We start from the raw sequence: 14946 nt of genomic DNA, 5'->3' as shown, positions 1-14946 counted from the left end.
TTCCTCTTTTTTTGTGTGGCTATGCCTCAGATTTAACAGAATAGCACTAGGGTTAAATTGAGGAATGGCTGCATTCTGTGAGATTGGGAGATTGAGGCAGATCTGATAGACCATAAGATATAGGAGCAGAAAGGCTATTTGGCCCAAGGAGGCTTCTCCGCCTGTCCGTCCTTCTCAGCTGCATTCTTCCTTTGAGATGGTAAGATCGTCACAGCGTCTTCCCCTGGTCAAGTCAAAGGTGTAATTATTCATTCTTTACCTTGTTTACCATCCCAAGACAGTGCTAGATATTCAGAACATTAAGTAATACAGGTCTACCCCATCAGTGAGTTGCCTAATAGCAATGGAGCTGAATTTGTTGCATACCATATTGTGTTGTGGCCTGGATTTGTTGCGTATCATTGTTGTGCGGTCCATCAAATGGTGCAAATGATTGCCTTGGATGTTTTAATTGTGATCGCAAGACCCTGATGGACATTGGTAATGCAGGGTACTGCAAGTTGGTTCACAAATTAATTGGTGAGACGGATGGCGGGGGAGCAGCTTTGCCTTGGTTCTTTTGCAGACTGGGCCCTCGTGCAACCACCAGGAGAGGAGTTGGCTGTAATCATGTGTATGGTTGAATGACAGTTAAGCTTGAACTTAGAACTTGATCCTTGATTTCAGCCTTTGAAATCTTTAGTAATAAAGAACTTTGCTTTAAATGTAGCCAATAACTTGGCCTCCACAGCTGTATATGGCAATGAATTTCAAAGATTCACCACCCTCTGGCTGAAGAAATTCCTTCTCATTTTTGTTCGAAAGGGATGTCCTTCATTTCTGATGGTGTGCCCTCTGATTCTTCACTCCCCCCACTGCAGGAAATGTCCTCTCTACATCCAATCCTTTAAATACTCAATAGATTTCAATTCTTCTAAGTTCCAACAAATACAGCCCCAGAGTCATCAAAAGCTTCTCCTGTGTTAACTCTTTCATTCCTAGGATTATTCTCATGACCCTCTTCTGACCCTCTCCAATGCCAGTCCATCCCTTAGATAAAGGGCCTAAAACTGTTCACAATGGTACAAGTGCAGTCCGACCAATGTCTTCTGAAGTCTCATCATTACACCTTATTTTTGTAGTTCTAGTTCTCTCGAAAAGAATGCACTTTTGCATTTGTCTTCTCCTAATTTGTTCAAGTCCTTCTGCAGACTCCCTGCTTCCTCAACACTACCTGCCCAACCATCTATCTATGTATTGTCCACAAACCTGGCTACAAAGCCATCAATTTCATCATCCAAATCACTGGCATATAACATGAAAAGAAGCAGTCCCAATAGCGATCCCTGCAGAGCACCACTTGTTGAAGGCAGACAAGTAAAAAAGGCATCCTATGTTCCCACCCTTTGATCCCTGCTAATTAGCTAATCTTCTATCCATGCTAGTATCTTTCTTGTAATACCAAGTGCTTTTTATCTTGTTTAGATGGCTCACGTGTGGCATTTTCTCAAAGGCCTTCTGAAAGTTCAAGTAAACAACGTCCACTGACTTTCCTTTGTCTATCCTGCCTGTTATTTCCTCAAAGAATTCTAAGAGATTTGTCAGGCAAGATTTCCCTTTAAGGAAACCATGCTGACTTTGGGCTATTTTATCAAGTACTCTGAAAGCTCTTGCTTAATGATGGACTACAATATCTTCCCAACCACTGAAGTCAGGCTAACTGGTCTATAATTTCCAGTCTTTTGCTTCCCTCCCTTTTTAAAGAATGGAATGACATTTGCAATTTTTCAGTCATCTGGAAAGATTTCAGAATCTAGTTATTATTGAAAGATCACTACTAATGCCTCCACAATCTGTCCAGCTACCTCTTTCAGAACCTTGGGGTGTAATCCAGGTGACTTATCTATCTATAGACCTTTCAACTTCTCAAGTACCTTCTCCTTAGTAATAGAAGATACCCTGAATTCCACCTCCTGACAGCCTTGAGTTTCTGGTACACTGCTGGTGTCTTCCACAGTGAAATCTTGAGTTTGTCTGGCAATTTTTTTTGTCCCCCCCATTACTACCTCTTTATATATCTGAAAACATTTTTGGTATCCTCTTTAATATTATTGACTAGCTTATCTTAATCTTTTCTCCTTATTTCTTTTCAATTTTAAAAGCTTCCCAATCCTCTGTCTTTCCACTAATTTGAGTGAAATTATATGCCCTCTCTTTTGCTTTTATGCTCTTTGACTTCCCATGTCAGTTACGATTGCCTCATCCTTCCATTAGAATACTTCTTGTTTGGGATGAATATATTCTGCGCCTTCTGAATTGCTCCCAGAAACTCCAGTTATTGCTGCTTTGCTAGTGTCCCCTTCCAGTCTTCAAAATCATTGAGGTATTCAGTCGTGTTTCCTTGGCTGTTTTCCTTTCCACTGTTTCTTGAGCCCTGTATAATTACTGTAATTTAAGAGTTATTGTAATAAAGTATTTAAAGTACATGGATTACACATGGTAGTTCTCATTAATTTTACACTGAAGCTCACTCTCTAAAGGTACTTGAAACATTAAAACAACTCCACAAAATAGTTAAATTATTTCCGTGAATGGGAGAAAGAAAAGTAAAGCCACATTTTAAGTGGGAAATCAAAGCAGATTGTCAAAGAGAAGTAGAAATTCTCTTCCTTCTAAAGGTTTTGGAAGTGTGTCATATAAGGCATTTAATGCTGCAATTTATATAAGTAAGAGTTTTCAAAATAAGGAATTGAGGTGCTGATAATCCACTTGTTGTTAGGCAGCACTATTGCCCTTTCTGGTACATGCAAGTTTGTTCTTTTGTGATCTCAATGTAATCATAGTTAGCACTGACCCCTCCCCCTCCACCCACCCTGTTCTATACTAAGAAGCATAAAAGCAAAATTGATACTGGGTTTGAGAATTTTAATCTGAAAACACTAGCCCTCAGGAGAGTTACGAATTACATTTCTCTTTAGATCTAGGGTTAATACAAAACTCCAAAATCACTGGAAGCATTCAGTAGTGTTCCTTAGCGGCCTTCCTTTCCATTCTTATCTTGAGCCCTAGAGAGGTATAAGGAGAGGTATTCATCTAAAAGTAATAAAAAATACAAACTACCTGGATTTGAAATGGTAGTTATCATTTATGTTAACCTTGAAAGTCAGTCTCTAACCTTTGGGGACTACATATGTGCAGTACTTAATAGTTTTTTAATTTATTTTTGAAATCTGTCAAAAAAATAGCTGAAATGGCTTCACTCTGTGTCCTTGTTGAATTCATTAATTCAGTTTTCAAATTATAGCTATGGTGCAAGGAGGGAAATATTCTTCAAAATGTCTTTCTCTCCCCAATGTCCACAGGGGTTTCCCCAGTTACTTTTGTTTCCTCCCAAATCTCAAGGTTGCCAGGGGACAAGGAAATAGGACTGAAGGAGTGGTACTGATGGCATTGCTCTACTGATTGTTAGCATGGACTCAATAGTCTGAATGGCCTCTGTCTGTATCAGAATAAGTAAGCAAGCAAGCAGACCAAGTACGGGTCAGGAGAAGAGGCATGGTGATCCAAGATCATTAAAAGGAGCAAACAACAGCATTCCAAGGCTAGGGATGGAGTGAAGCTTTTGGAAATAAAGGAAAGTGTAAAGAGCAAAGTAACCACAAGTTCCCGAGTTGTATTTAGTTCAATATCTGTCTAGTTTTCTTTTTAGCATTGATGGTATTCACGTGGCTTAACCATAACACAATTGTTCACATCACAGTGGCAGTCCTCAAAGTGATGCGTGATTCAAATTCAGATTCATTTCTTTATCACATACACATCGAAACATACAGTAACATTCATTGGTTGTGTTAAGAACCAATACAATCTAATGATGTGCCGGGGGCAGCCCACAAGTTTTGCCACACAATCCAGTGACAACGTAACATGCCCACGATTCTTGGCGGAACACCAAGAACACAGAACACCACAAGCAACAAAACGACAACAGCAAACAGCAGAAAGGGAAACTGATAAGGTGATAAATAAAAAATACCACTGTATAAGGGAAAATAATTGGAGCTTGCACTATTTAAATTCAAGAGGGAAAATTATAATGACAAAAGAAAATAGCTGCTGCTCCTATTTTCTCAAAGTGTGTGCTTTGCCTGTTGTAGAGGTGACCATTCATTTCTGCTTGGTTGTGCTGCCATTATTCTGCCAAACTAATGATTGTTTATGTTTCAGGTCTACAGGCACCTACCTGGCTTTGACTGGTTCTTCCTAGATCCAATCACAGAGAGTGGTATAATATTCCCCAATGATGAAAAGTAAGTAGAAGGTTTTTAAGAGTTGGATTAGAAGTTGTATTTAGAAATTCAGATCCTTTTCCCACTTAGAATTTCTGTTTAGTCCAATGTGGAATTCATATAACTGTACTGATGTGTGTACCCAAGAACAATTTGGGTTTAACAGTACTGCAACAGATGTTGTATAGCTGCAAAGATGAACGTATCAGGTGACAGCTGTGACTCAGTGCTACCCCTGCCCTTAAACAGAAGTTAGGGATCCACTTCAGGGCTCTGAGGACATAATTTAGCTGACACTTTAGTGCATGACTGTGTGAATGCACAGTTAAATATGCTGATTTTTGGTCAGATGTTAAGTAGTGTTCCTGAATGTTTGCTGAGTATTGCAAAAGTTCCCTTACCACAGTTCAGAGGAAATTCTGGTCAGCATTTATTGTTAACAAAAGATATCAGAGTAGAATTAGGGCATTCGGCCCCATCAAGTCTGCTCTGCCGTTCATCATCAACCTTATTCTCCTGCCTACTCCCTTCTTCACTAAAGCTCACAACTTGTTCCATTATTTTGTCGTGCTTTTGAGACCATGATGTGTGCAATTTCCCACATTAGGGCAGTGACTGCTAGTCACAAGTATTCCATCCACTTCAGACTGCTGATTGAAGCAGATTTCTCAATGGAGTAAGTATAAAACATGTCAATATGTGGTGTCATTTGTGTAAATTGTGCATATATAATGCCCTAAATGTACATATCACGTAGTGAATCCTTCCAGTGTAAACATATGTCTCATTTCACTAGTGGAAATTTTGAGAGTCAATAGTCTTTAGTCTTCCTCAGCACATTCATGTGCATCAAACAAACTGTTTTCCATCCCTGCACCCCCCATTCTTAACATTGCTATCAGAATGACAGAAACTCTTGAAGTGTTAGATCTGAATATGCAACCTTGGCAAAATCATTTTTTTAATGTGATCAATTGAGTTTTTATTTATTTGTTTATTGACATACAGTGCAGAGTAGGCCCTTCTGCCTTCGATCCACGCTGCCCAGTAATCCCCTAATTTAATCCTAGCCTAATCACAGGACAATTTACAATGACCAATTAACCTTCCAACCGCTACGTCTTTGGCATGTGGGAGGACACATGCCAAACGTCACGGGGAGAGTATACAGACGTCTTCCAGGCAGTGGCAGGAATTGAACCTCGGTTACTGGTACTGTAAAGCATTGTGCTAACCACTTTAATATTAATATTAATATTAGCTCACAACTTTGTAGCTTTGTAATTTCTTACTATATTTCTGTGATGAAAATAGTTTGGTAAATGTTAAGTTCCCTGTAAATTGGGAACAAGTCGTCAGGAGGGTTCATGTCATGCAGCATTACTCAATGTTGTGAAATCTAAAGCTTTGCTTTCCTTTTCGAGGGCTGTTGAGATGTTATTAAAAGTGCATGAAAGAATCTTGAAGGAAGACTGAATGTTTTGTGTGAAACATGTCTGCTCAAACATCTCTTTGGAACTGGATTTGCAGTCTTAAAGAAAATGCTTAATGTCTCGGAAAGCAGCAGAGCCTAATAGATTTCCGATTTAAGCTGAGTAAGTTAGTTCCTTGTTAGTCTAAGCTCGACAACTGGAAGGAAAAGTTTGTGAACCCTTTGCATTTACCTGTTTTCTGCATTAATTAAGATCAGACGGCATTTTATGTGTAATTCATATCCTGGGGACCAATATCCTGGCAGGGAGGTTTGCTAATGCTATTAGGGAGAGTTTAAACTAGAATTGCTGGGGGGTGGGAACTGAACTGGAGGAAGAGGTTGGCTCACAAATAGAGAAAGCTTGTAGAAAGTGCAAGAGGGAGGATAGGCAGGTGATAGAGAAGGGATGCGCTCAGACCGATGGTTTGAGATGCCTCTATTTTAATACAAGGAGTATCATGAACAAAGAGGATGAGCTTAGAACATGGATCAGTACATGGAGCTGTGATATTGTGGCCATTATAGAGACTTGGATGGTTCGGGGGCAGGAATGGTTACTTAGAGTGCCAGGCTTTAGATGTTTCAGAAAGCACAGGGAGGGAGGCAAAAGAGGTGGGGGCTTGGCACTGCTGATCAGAGATAGTGTCACAGCTACAGAAAAGGAGGAAGTCATGGACGGATTGTCTACTGAGTCTCAGGATGGAAGTTAGAAACTGGAAGGGGTCAATAACTCTACTGGGTGTTTTTTATAGACCATCCAATAGTAACAGGGACATCAAGGTGAAGGTAGGCAGATAGATTCTGGAAAGGTGTAATAATAACAGGGTTGTCGTGGTGGGAGATTTTAATTCCCCAAATATTGATTGGCATCTCCCTAGAGCAAGGGGCTTAGATGAGGTGGAGTTTGTTAGGTGTGTTCAGGAAGGTTTCCTGACAAAATGTAGATACGCCTACAAGAGGAGAAGGCTGCACTTGATCTGGTATTGGAAATGAACTTGGTCAGATGTCAGGTCTCTCAGTGGGAAAGCATTTTGGAGATGGTGATCACAATTCTATCTCCTTTACCATAGCATTGGAGAGGGATAGGAACAGACAAGATAGGAAAGCATTTAATTGAAGTAAGGGGAAATATGAAGCTATCAGGCAGGAACTTGGAAGCATACATTGGGAACAGATGTCAACATGGATTTGTGTGTGGAAGGTCATGTTTGACAAATCTTACTGAATTTTTTGAAGAAGTTACTAGGGAAGTTGACAAGGGTAAAGCAGTGGATGTTGTCTATATGGACTTTAGTAAGGCCTTTGACAAGGTTCCACACGAAAGGTTAGTTAGGAAGGTTCAATCGTTAGGTATTAATATTGAAGTAGTAAAATGGATTCAACAGTAGCTGGATGGGAGATGCCAGAGAGTAGTGGTGGATAACTGTTTGTCAGGTTGGAGGCCGGCGACTAGTAGTGTGCCTCAGGGATCTGCACTGGGTCCAATGTTGTTTGTCATATACATTAAGGATCTGGATAACGGAGTGGTAAATTGGATTAGTAAGTATGCAGATAATACTAAGGTAGGTGGCATTGTGGATAATGAAGTAGGTTTTCAAAGCTTGCAGAGAGATTTAGGCCAGTTAGAAGAGTGGGCTGAAAGAAGGCAGATGGAGTTTAATGCTGATAAGTGTGAGGTGCTAGATTTTGGTAGGACTAATCAACATAGTGTGGCGACCCATTTCCTGGCACATCCGAACCGGCTCACAATTAGATAGCCTACGGGGGTTTGCGAGCACAGAGCTTTGGAACCTCTGCGCCACGGGGGGCAGGTTGAGGGAGGCTTAAAAGTGAGGCTGAGGATTTCGAATAAAGTTTTTTTCCTTCGACTGCAGTTACTGACTCCGTGTCGTAATTTTAGCGCTGCGTGTAGCACACCGCTACAATTGGTGACCCCGACGGTCCAAACGATTTTTGGACCAGAAATGGTTCATGCGGTTTTGTTGAAACTGCCAAGTTTCTGGACACCGCGACCGAACCTATGGTTCCAGCAAGCCGAAGCCCAATTCCACGTTCGCCAGATCACCTCAGAAGACCCCCACTACTACTACGTGGTGAGCTCCCTCGACCAGGACACAGCGGCCCAGGTTGCGGAGTTCGTACAGTCGCCCCCGGCAGACGGCAAGTACACGGAATTCAAAGCCCTGCTCCTCAGGACTTTCGGCGCGAGCGGGCTGCCCGTTTACTGCACCTGGACGGCTTGGGCGACAGACCTCCATCGGCTTTAATGAATGAGATGTTGTCTCTAGCCGATGGACACACACCCTGCCTCATGTTTGAGCAGACATTCCTGGAGCAGCTGCCCGAGGACATACGCCTGCTGCTGTCCGACGCGGATTTCAGTGACCCCTGGAAGGTGGCAGCCCGGGCGGACTTGCTGTGGAACGCCAAAAAGGTGAGCGGGGCGTCCATCGCACAGATCTCCCAGCCACGCTCCCAGCAGCATACCAGTCCAGGTTCGGCCGCAGAGCCCGCCAACCCCCAGCCCAAGGAACACTGGTGCTTCTATCACCAGCGGTGGGGCGCAGAAGCCCGCCGTTGTCGCCCGCCCTGCAAGTTCCCGGGAAACGCCAGGGCCAGCCGCCGCTGATGGCTATGGCGGCTGGCCATCGGGATAGCCTCCTGTATGTGTGGGATAGAAGGTCGGGACGCCGTTTTTTGGTCGATACTGGTGCCGAGATCAGCGTTTTACCTCCGACGAGTTACGACACCCGCAGCAGGGCACCGGGTCCCCCCCTGAGGGCCGTGAACGGCAGCACAGTAAGGACCTATGGCACCCGTCAGGTGCAGCTACAGTTTGGCTCCAGCCAGTTCACGTGGGACTTTACACTGGCCGCCGTAGCCCAACCGCTTCTGGGTGCGGATTTTTTGCTGGCTCACAGCCTACTGGTCGACCTGCCCAGGAAGAGACTGGTACACGCCGAGACCTTTCAGACGTTCTCCCTGGGTGCAGCCCAGTTGCCAGCCCCTCACCTCGGCTCCATCACGCTGTCCGACAACAACGTCACCAGGGTCCTGGTGGATTTCCCATCGGTTCTGGCACCGCAGTTCACAGCGGCCATGCCCTGACACGGCGTACAGCACCACATCCCGACCCAGGGACCACCCCTCCACGCCCGCGCTCGGCGACTTCCCCCGGACAAGCTCCGACTGGCGAAGGAGGAGTTCCAGAGGATGGAGGAATTGGGGATCATCCGGCGGTCCGACAGCCCATGGGCCTCCCCCCTGCACATGGTGCCCAAAGCGACGGGAGGCTGGAGACCGTGCGGCGACTACCGCAGGCTGACCGAGGCTACCACACCGGACTGCTACCCTGTGCCGCACATTCAGGACTTTGCAGCAAACCTGCACGGCGCACGGATCTTCTCCAAGGTAGACCTCGTCCGAGGGTACCATCAAATCCCGATGCATCCTGACGACGTCCCCAAAACGGCTCTCATCACCCCATTTGGCCTTTTCCAGTTCCTCTGCATGCTGTTCAGCTTGAAGAATGCCGCACAGACGTTCCAGCGGTTAATGGACGTGGTGGGACGGGACCTGGACTTCGCGTTCATCTATTTGTACGACATCCTCATAGCCAGCAGCAGTCGTCAGGAGCATCTGTCCCACCTCCGTCAACTCTGCGCCCGACTGAGTGAGTACGGTCTTACAATCAACCCCGCCAAATGCCAGTTCGGACTCGATACCATTGACTTCCTGGGCCACAGGATTACTAAAGACGGGGCAACCCCTCTGCCCGCTAAGGTAGATGCAGTCCGCCACTTCCCCCAACCCACCACGATCAAAGGCCTTCAGGAATTCGTAGGTATGGTCAATTTCTACCACCGCTTCCTCCCTTCAGCTGCCCAGATCATGCTCCCCCTGTTCGCCCTGATGTCGGGTCCGAGCAAGGACATTACCTGGGACGAGGAGTCCGCCGCCGCTTTCATTCAAACGAAGGAAGCTTTGGCGAACGCCGCAATGCTAGTACATCCCAGAATGGACGCCCCTACCGCCCTCACAGTGTACGCATCTAACACGGCAGTTGGTGGGGTGCTGGAGCAACTCATCGCAAGTCGCTGGCAACCCCTGGCGTTTTTCAGCAAACACCTGCGGCCACCCGAGCTCAAGTACAGTGCTTTCGACCGGGAACTGTTGGCGCTCTACCTGGCAATCCGGGATTTCAGGTACTTCCTAGAAGGTCGGCCCTTCACCGCGTTCACGGACCACAAACCGCTTACCTTTGCGTTTACGAAAGCGTCCGACCCCTGGTCGTCCCGCCAGCAACGCCACCTGTCCTACATCTCTGAATACACGACGGATGTCCGGCACGTCTCGGGTAAGGACAATGTCGTGGCGGATGCGCTCTCTCGCCCTACCGTTCATGCCCTTTCCCAAGGGGTAGACTTTGAGGCACTGGCAGAGGCGCAGCAGGCGGATGAGGAGATTCCGAGTTATAGAACCGCAGTCTCCGGTTTGCAGCTCCAGGACCTCCCCGTAGGCCCGGGTGAGAGGACCCTACTCTGTGACGTCGCCACCGGCCAGCCCCGTCCCGTCGTCCTGACAGCCTGGCGGTGCCGTGTTTTCGACTCCATTCATAACTTGGCGCATCCCTCCATCCGGACGACTGTCTGGATGGTTTCCAGCAGGTTCGTTTGGCACGGACTCCGCAAACAGGTCAGTGAATGGGCCAAAACGTGCATGCACTGCCAGACGGCCAAGGTGCAGCGGCACACCAAAGCCCCACCGCAGCAGTTCCATCCTGCCCACCGGCATTTCGACCATATTCATGTGGATATCGTGGGCCTCCTGACTATCGTGGACTGGTTCACAAGATGGCCAGAGGCGGTCCTGCTCACTGACACCACCTCCGAATCTTGCGCCCGAGCCCTGATCACCACCTATCTCGCTTTGGTGTACCGGCCCACATTACCTCCGACAGAGGCGCCCAGTTCACCTCCAGCCTGTGGTCAGCTATGGCCAGCCTTTTGGGGACTCAGCTGCACCACACAACTGCCTACCACCCACAGTCAAACGGGCTAGTGGAGCGTTTCCACCGTCACCTGAAGTCGGCCCTCATGGCCCACCTGCAAGGAGCCAACTGGGCGGACGAGCTTCCCTGGGTCCTACTCGGCATCCGCACAGCACCCAAGGATGACCTGCACGCCTCGTCGGCCGAGTTGGTATACGGCGCGCCCCTGGTCGTCCCCGGGGAGTTCCTACCAGCCCCAAGGGGGCAAGAGGAAGATCCCGCAGCAGTCCTGGGCAGACTATGCGAGAAGCTCAGTAACCTGGCCCCCATACCCACTTCACAGCACGGGCGGAACCCGACCTGCGTACCCAAAGACCTGCAGAACTGTATGTTTGTGTTTGTACAAAGGAGTGGGCATCGGCCACCGCTGCAGCGGCCACATGAGGGGCCATTTTTGGTGCTCCGGAACAACGGGTCCACGTTCGTGCTGGACGTTGGGGGGAAAGAGGAGGTTTTCACGGTGGACTGCCTGAAACCGGCCCATGTGGACCTGGCACAACTGGCCGAGTTTCCGGCACCTCGGCGCAGAGGCCGACCTCCCAAGCAGGTTCTGGCCCAGACTGTGGACATTGGGGTGTGTATCGCCGGTTCTGGGGGGGTGGGGGTTATGTGGCGACCCATTTCCTGGCACATCCGAACCAGCTTACAATTAGATAGCCTACGGGGGTTTGCGAGCACAGAGCTTTGGAGCCTCTGCGCCACGGGGGGCAGGTTGAGGGAGGCTTAAAAGTGAGGCTGAGGATTTCGAATAAAGTTTTTTTCCTTCGACTGCAGTTACCGACTCTGTGTCGTAATTTTAGCGCTGCGTGTAGCACACCGCTACAATAGGACATACAGGGTATATGGTAGGGCACTGAGGAATGCAGTAGAACGAAGTGATCTAGGAATAATGGTGCATAGTTCCCTGAAGGTGGAATCTCATGTGGATAGGGTGGTGAAGGAAGCTTCTGGTATGCTGGCCTTTATAAATCAGAGCATTGAGTATAGGAGTTGGGATGTAATGTTAAAATTGTACAAGGCATTGGTGAGGCCAAATTTGGAGTATTGTGTACAGTTCTGGTCACCGAATTATAGGAAAGATGTCAACAAAATAGAGAGAGTACAGAGGAGATATACTAAAATGTTACCTGGGTTTCAGCACCTAAGTTACAGAGAAAGATTGAACAAGTTAGATCTTTATTCTTTGGAGTGTAGAAGGTTGAGGGGGGACTTGATAGAGGTATTTAAAATTATGAGGGGGATAGATAGTTGACATGGATAGGCTTTTTCCATTGAGAGTAGGGGAGATTCAAACAAGAGGATATGAGTTGAGAGTTAATGGGCAAAAGTTTAGGGGTAACACGAGGGGGAACTACTTTACTCAGAGAGTGGTAGCTGTGTGGAATGACCTTCCAGTAGAAGTGGTAGAGGCAGGTTTGGTATTGTCATTTAAAAAAAATTGGATAGGTATATGGACAGGAAAGGAATGGAGGTTTATGGGCTGAGTGCAAGTAGGTGGGACTAGGTGAGAGTAAGCGTTCGGCACGGAATAGGAGGGCCGAGATGGCCTGTTTCCGTGCTGTAATTGTTATATGGTTATATGTTCTTGGGGAAATGTATGGCAGAAATGTGGCAAATGTTCAGGGGGTATTTGCATAGGTTCTGCATAGGTACATTCCAGTGAGACAGGGAAAGGATGGTAGGGTACAGGAACCGTAGTGTACAAAGGCTGTTGTAAATCTAGTCAAGAAAAAAAGCTTACGAAAGGTTCAAAAAACTGGGTAATGATAGTGATCTGGAAGATTATAAAGCCAGCAGGAAGGAGCTTAAGAATAAGATTAGGAGAGCCAGAAGGGGACCTGAGAAGACCTTGGCGAGCAGGATTAAAGAAAACCCCAAGGCATTCTACAAATATGTGAAGGGCAAGAGGATGAGACATGAGAGAATAGGACCAATTAAGTGTGACAGTGGAAAAGTGTGTATGGAACCAGAGGAGATAGCAGAAGTACTTAATGAATACTTTGCTTCAGTATTCACAACAGAAAAGGATCTTGGTGATTGTAGGGATGACTTGCAGTGGATTGAAAAGTTTGGGTATATAGACATTAAGAAAGAGGATGTGTAGGAGCTTTTGGAAAGCATCAAGTTGGATAAGTCACCGGGACCGGATGAGATGTATCCCAGGCTACGGTGGGAGGCAAGGGAGGAGATTGCTGAGCCTCTCGCAATGATCTTTGCATCGTCAATCGAGATGGGAGAGGTTCCAGAGAATTGGAGGATTGTAGGTGTTGGTCCCTTATTCAAGAAAGGGAATAGAGATAGCCCAGGTAATTATAAACAACTGAGTCTTACTTCAGTGGTTGGTAAGTTGATGGAAAAGATCCTGAGAGGCAGGATTTATGAACATTTGACTAGGAATAGTCAGCATGGTTTTGTCAAAGGCAGGTCACACTTTATGAGCCGGATTGAGTTTTTTGAGGATGTAATTAAACACATTGATGAAGGTAGAGCAGTAGATGTAGTGTATATGGATTTCAGCAAGACATTTGATAAGGTACCTCATGCAAGGCTTATTGAGAAATTAAGGAGGCATGGGATCCAAGGGGACATTGCTTTGTGGATCCAGAATTGGCTTGCTCACAGAAGGCAAAGTGTGGTTGTCAACGAGTCATATTCTGCATGGAGGTCGCATGGAGATTTACAAGGATGTTGTCTGGATTGGGGAGCATGCCTTATGAGAATAGGTTGAGCAAACTTGGCCTTTTCTCCTTGGAGCAATGGAGGATGAGAGGTGACCTGCTAGAGGTGTACAAGATGATGAGAGACACTGGTTGTATGGATAGTCAGAGGCTTTTTCCCAGTGCTGAAATGGCAAACACGAGAGAGCACAGACGTCAGGGGTAGGTTTTTTTATACAGAGAATGGTGAGTGCGTGAAATGGGCTGCCAGCGACTATGGTGGAGGTGGTTGCAATGGGGTCTGTTAAGAGACTCCTGGATAGGTACATGGAGCTTAATAAAATAGACAGCTATGGGTAATTTCTAAAGTACATGTTCGGCACAGCATTGTGGGCTGAAGGGCCTGTATTGTGCTGTAGGTTTTCTATGTTTCTGAAACCAGAAAGGTTTCACCAACATTTTCTTGCAACTATACATTTGGCTCAGCAGCTTGATCAAGGAAGATGAAACTGATTCCAAGATGAGGGATATCCTGTAGGAAACACTTTGTGTCTGAACTTCGGTACTCAGTTGCTGTAGATTTCACTTGGAGTATTGAGTGCAGTTCTGGTAAAAACATTACAAGAAGGATATGGAGGCTTTGCAGTGGGTATAGAGGAGGCTCACCAGGATGCCTCCTGGATTAGAGGGTATTAGCTATAAGGAGAGATTGGGCAAACTAGGATTGTTTTCTCAGGAGCATCAGAGGCTGAAAGAAGACCTGATAGAAGGTTATGAAATTACGAGGGGCATCAGTAGGGTAGAGAGTCAAAGCATGGAAATATCAAAGACTAGGGGGGCATAGCTTTAAGCTGAGGGGTAGATTTAAGGGAGATGTTGGGGCAGGTATTCTTTTACACAGACAAGTTGCCAGAAAAGCACTGCCAAGGGCGGCAGTGGAAGCAGACACGACAGTGGTATTTAAAAGTCATTTAGAGAAGACACATGAACTTGAAGGGAATGGAGGGATATGGTTCACATGCAGGCTGAGAGGGTTAGTTTCATTTGGCATCATGATCAGCACAGTTATTGTGGACCAAAGGACCTGTTTCTGTGCTGTACTATTGTACATTTGATGAACATATATGGCAATGCCCAGCCAGAGTGAATCCTCCAGGGAATGAATCCATCCAACTGGGACCATCACCTGCTTACTGCACAATGGATGACTACTATCTGCCAAGAGCAAGCTGCTGAACATCCCCAAGATTCTGGGCAGAAGATGTAGAGAAGCTGTAATGAGGACAACAGCTGGCCAGAGAGCAGCCTAATTCTGGGAGAGGGTGACTGGCCATTTCTGGGATAGACTATGAAGACGAAGGATTGTGGATGGAAGAGGGTCGTGAGGAGGGAAGAAGAGTGGCAGTAAGTGAAGAGGGAGCTGGAGGCATAGAGAAGAGTATTTGTGTTTGATATTTGCATATGTGTAAGTCCATGTATTTGCAGTAGGGCCTGGTT

The 14946-nt window shown here is 46.3% G+C and overlaps 1 protein-coding gene across 3 annotated transcripts in view; it reads left to right on the top strand.

Moving 5' to 3' along the window:
- The window catches only part of abhd12 (abhydrolase domain containing 12, lysophospholipase), a 210108-nt gene that overhangs the window by 137488 nt on the left and 57674 nt on the right, over positions 1–14946 (top strand). For all 3 annotated transcript variants that reach the window (XM_059986406.1, XM_059986404.1, XM_059986405.1), the window contains one exon: positions 4207–4289. In XM_059986406.1, coding sequence (XP_059842389.1) covers positions 4207–4289 — 83 coding nt within the window. The remainder of the gene's footprint in view (positions 1–4206; positions 4290–14946) is intronic.

This window comes from Hypanus sabinus, chromosome 12 (genome assembly GCF_030144855.1).
Source record: "Hypanus sabinus isolate sHypSab1 chromosome 12, sHypSab1.hap1, whole genome shotgun sequence".
In the NCBI taxonomy this organism is placed as follows: domain Eukaryota; kingdom Metazoa; phylum Chordata; class Chondrichthyes; order Myliobatiformes; family Dasyatidae; genus Hypanus; species Hypanus sabinus.
This window is presented reverse-complemented; position numbering and strand designations above follow the sequence as displayed.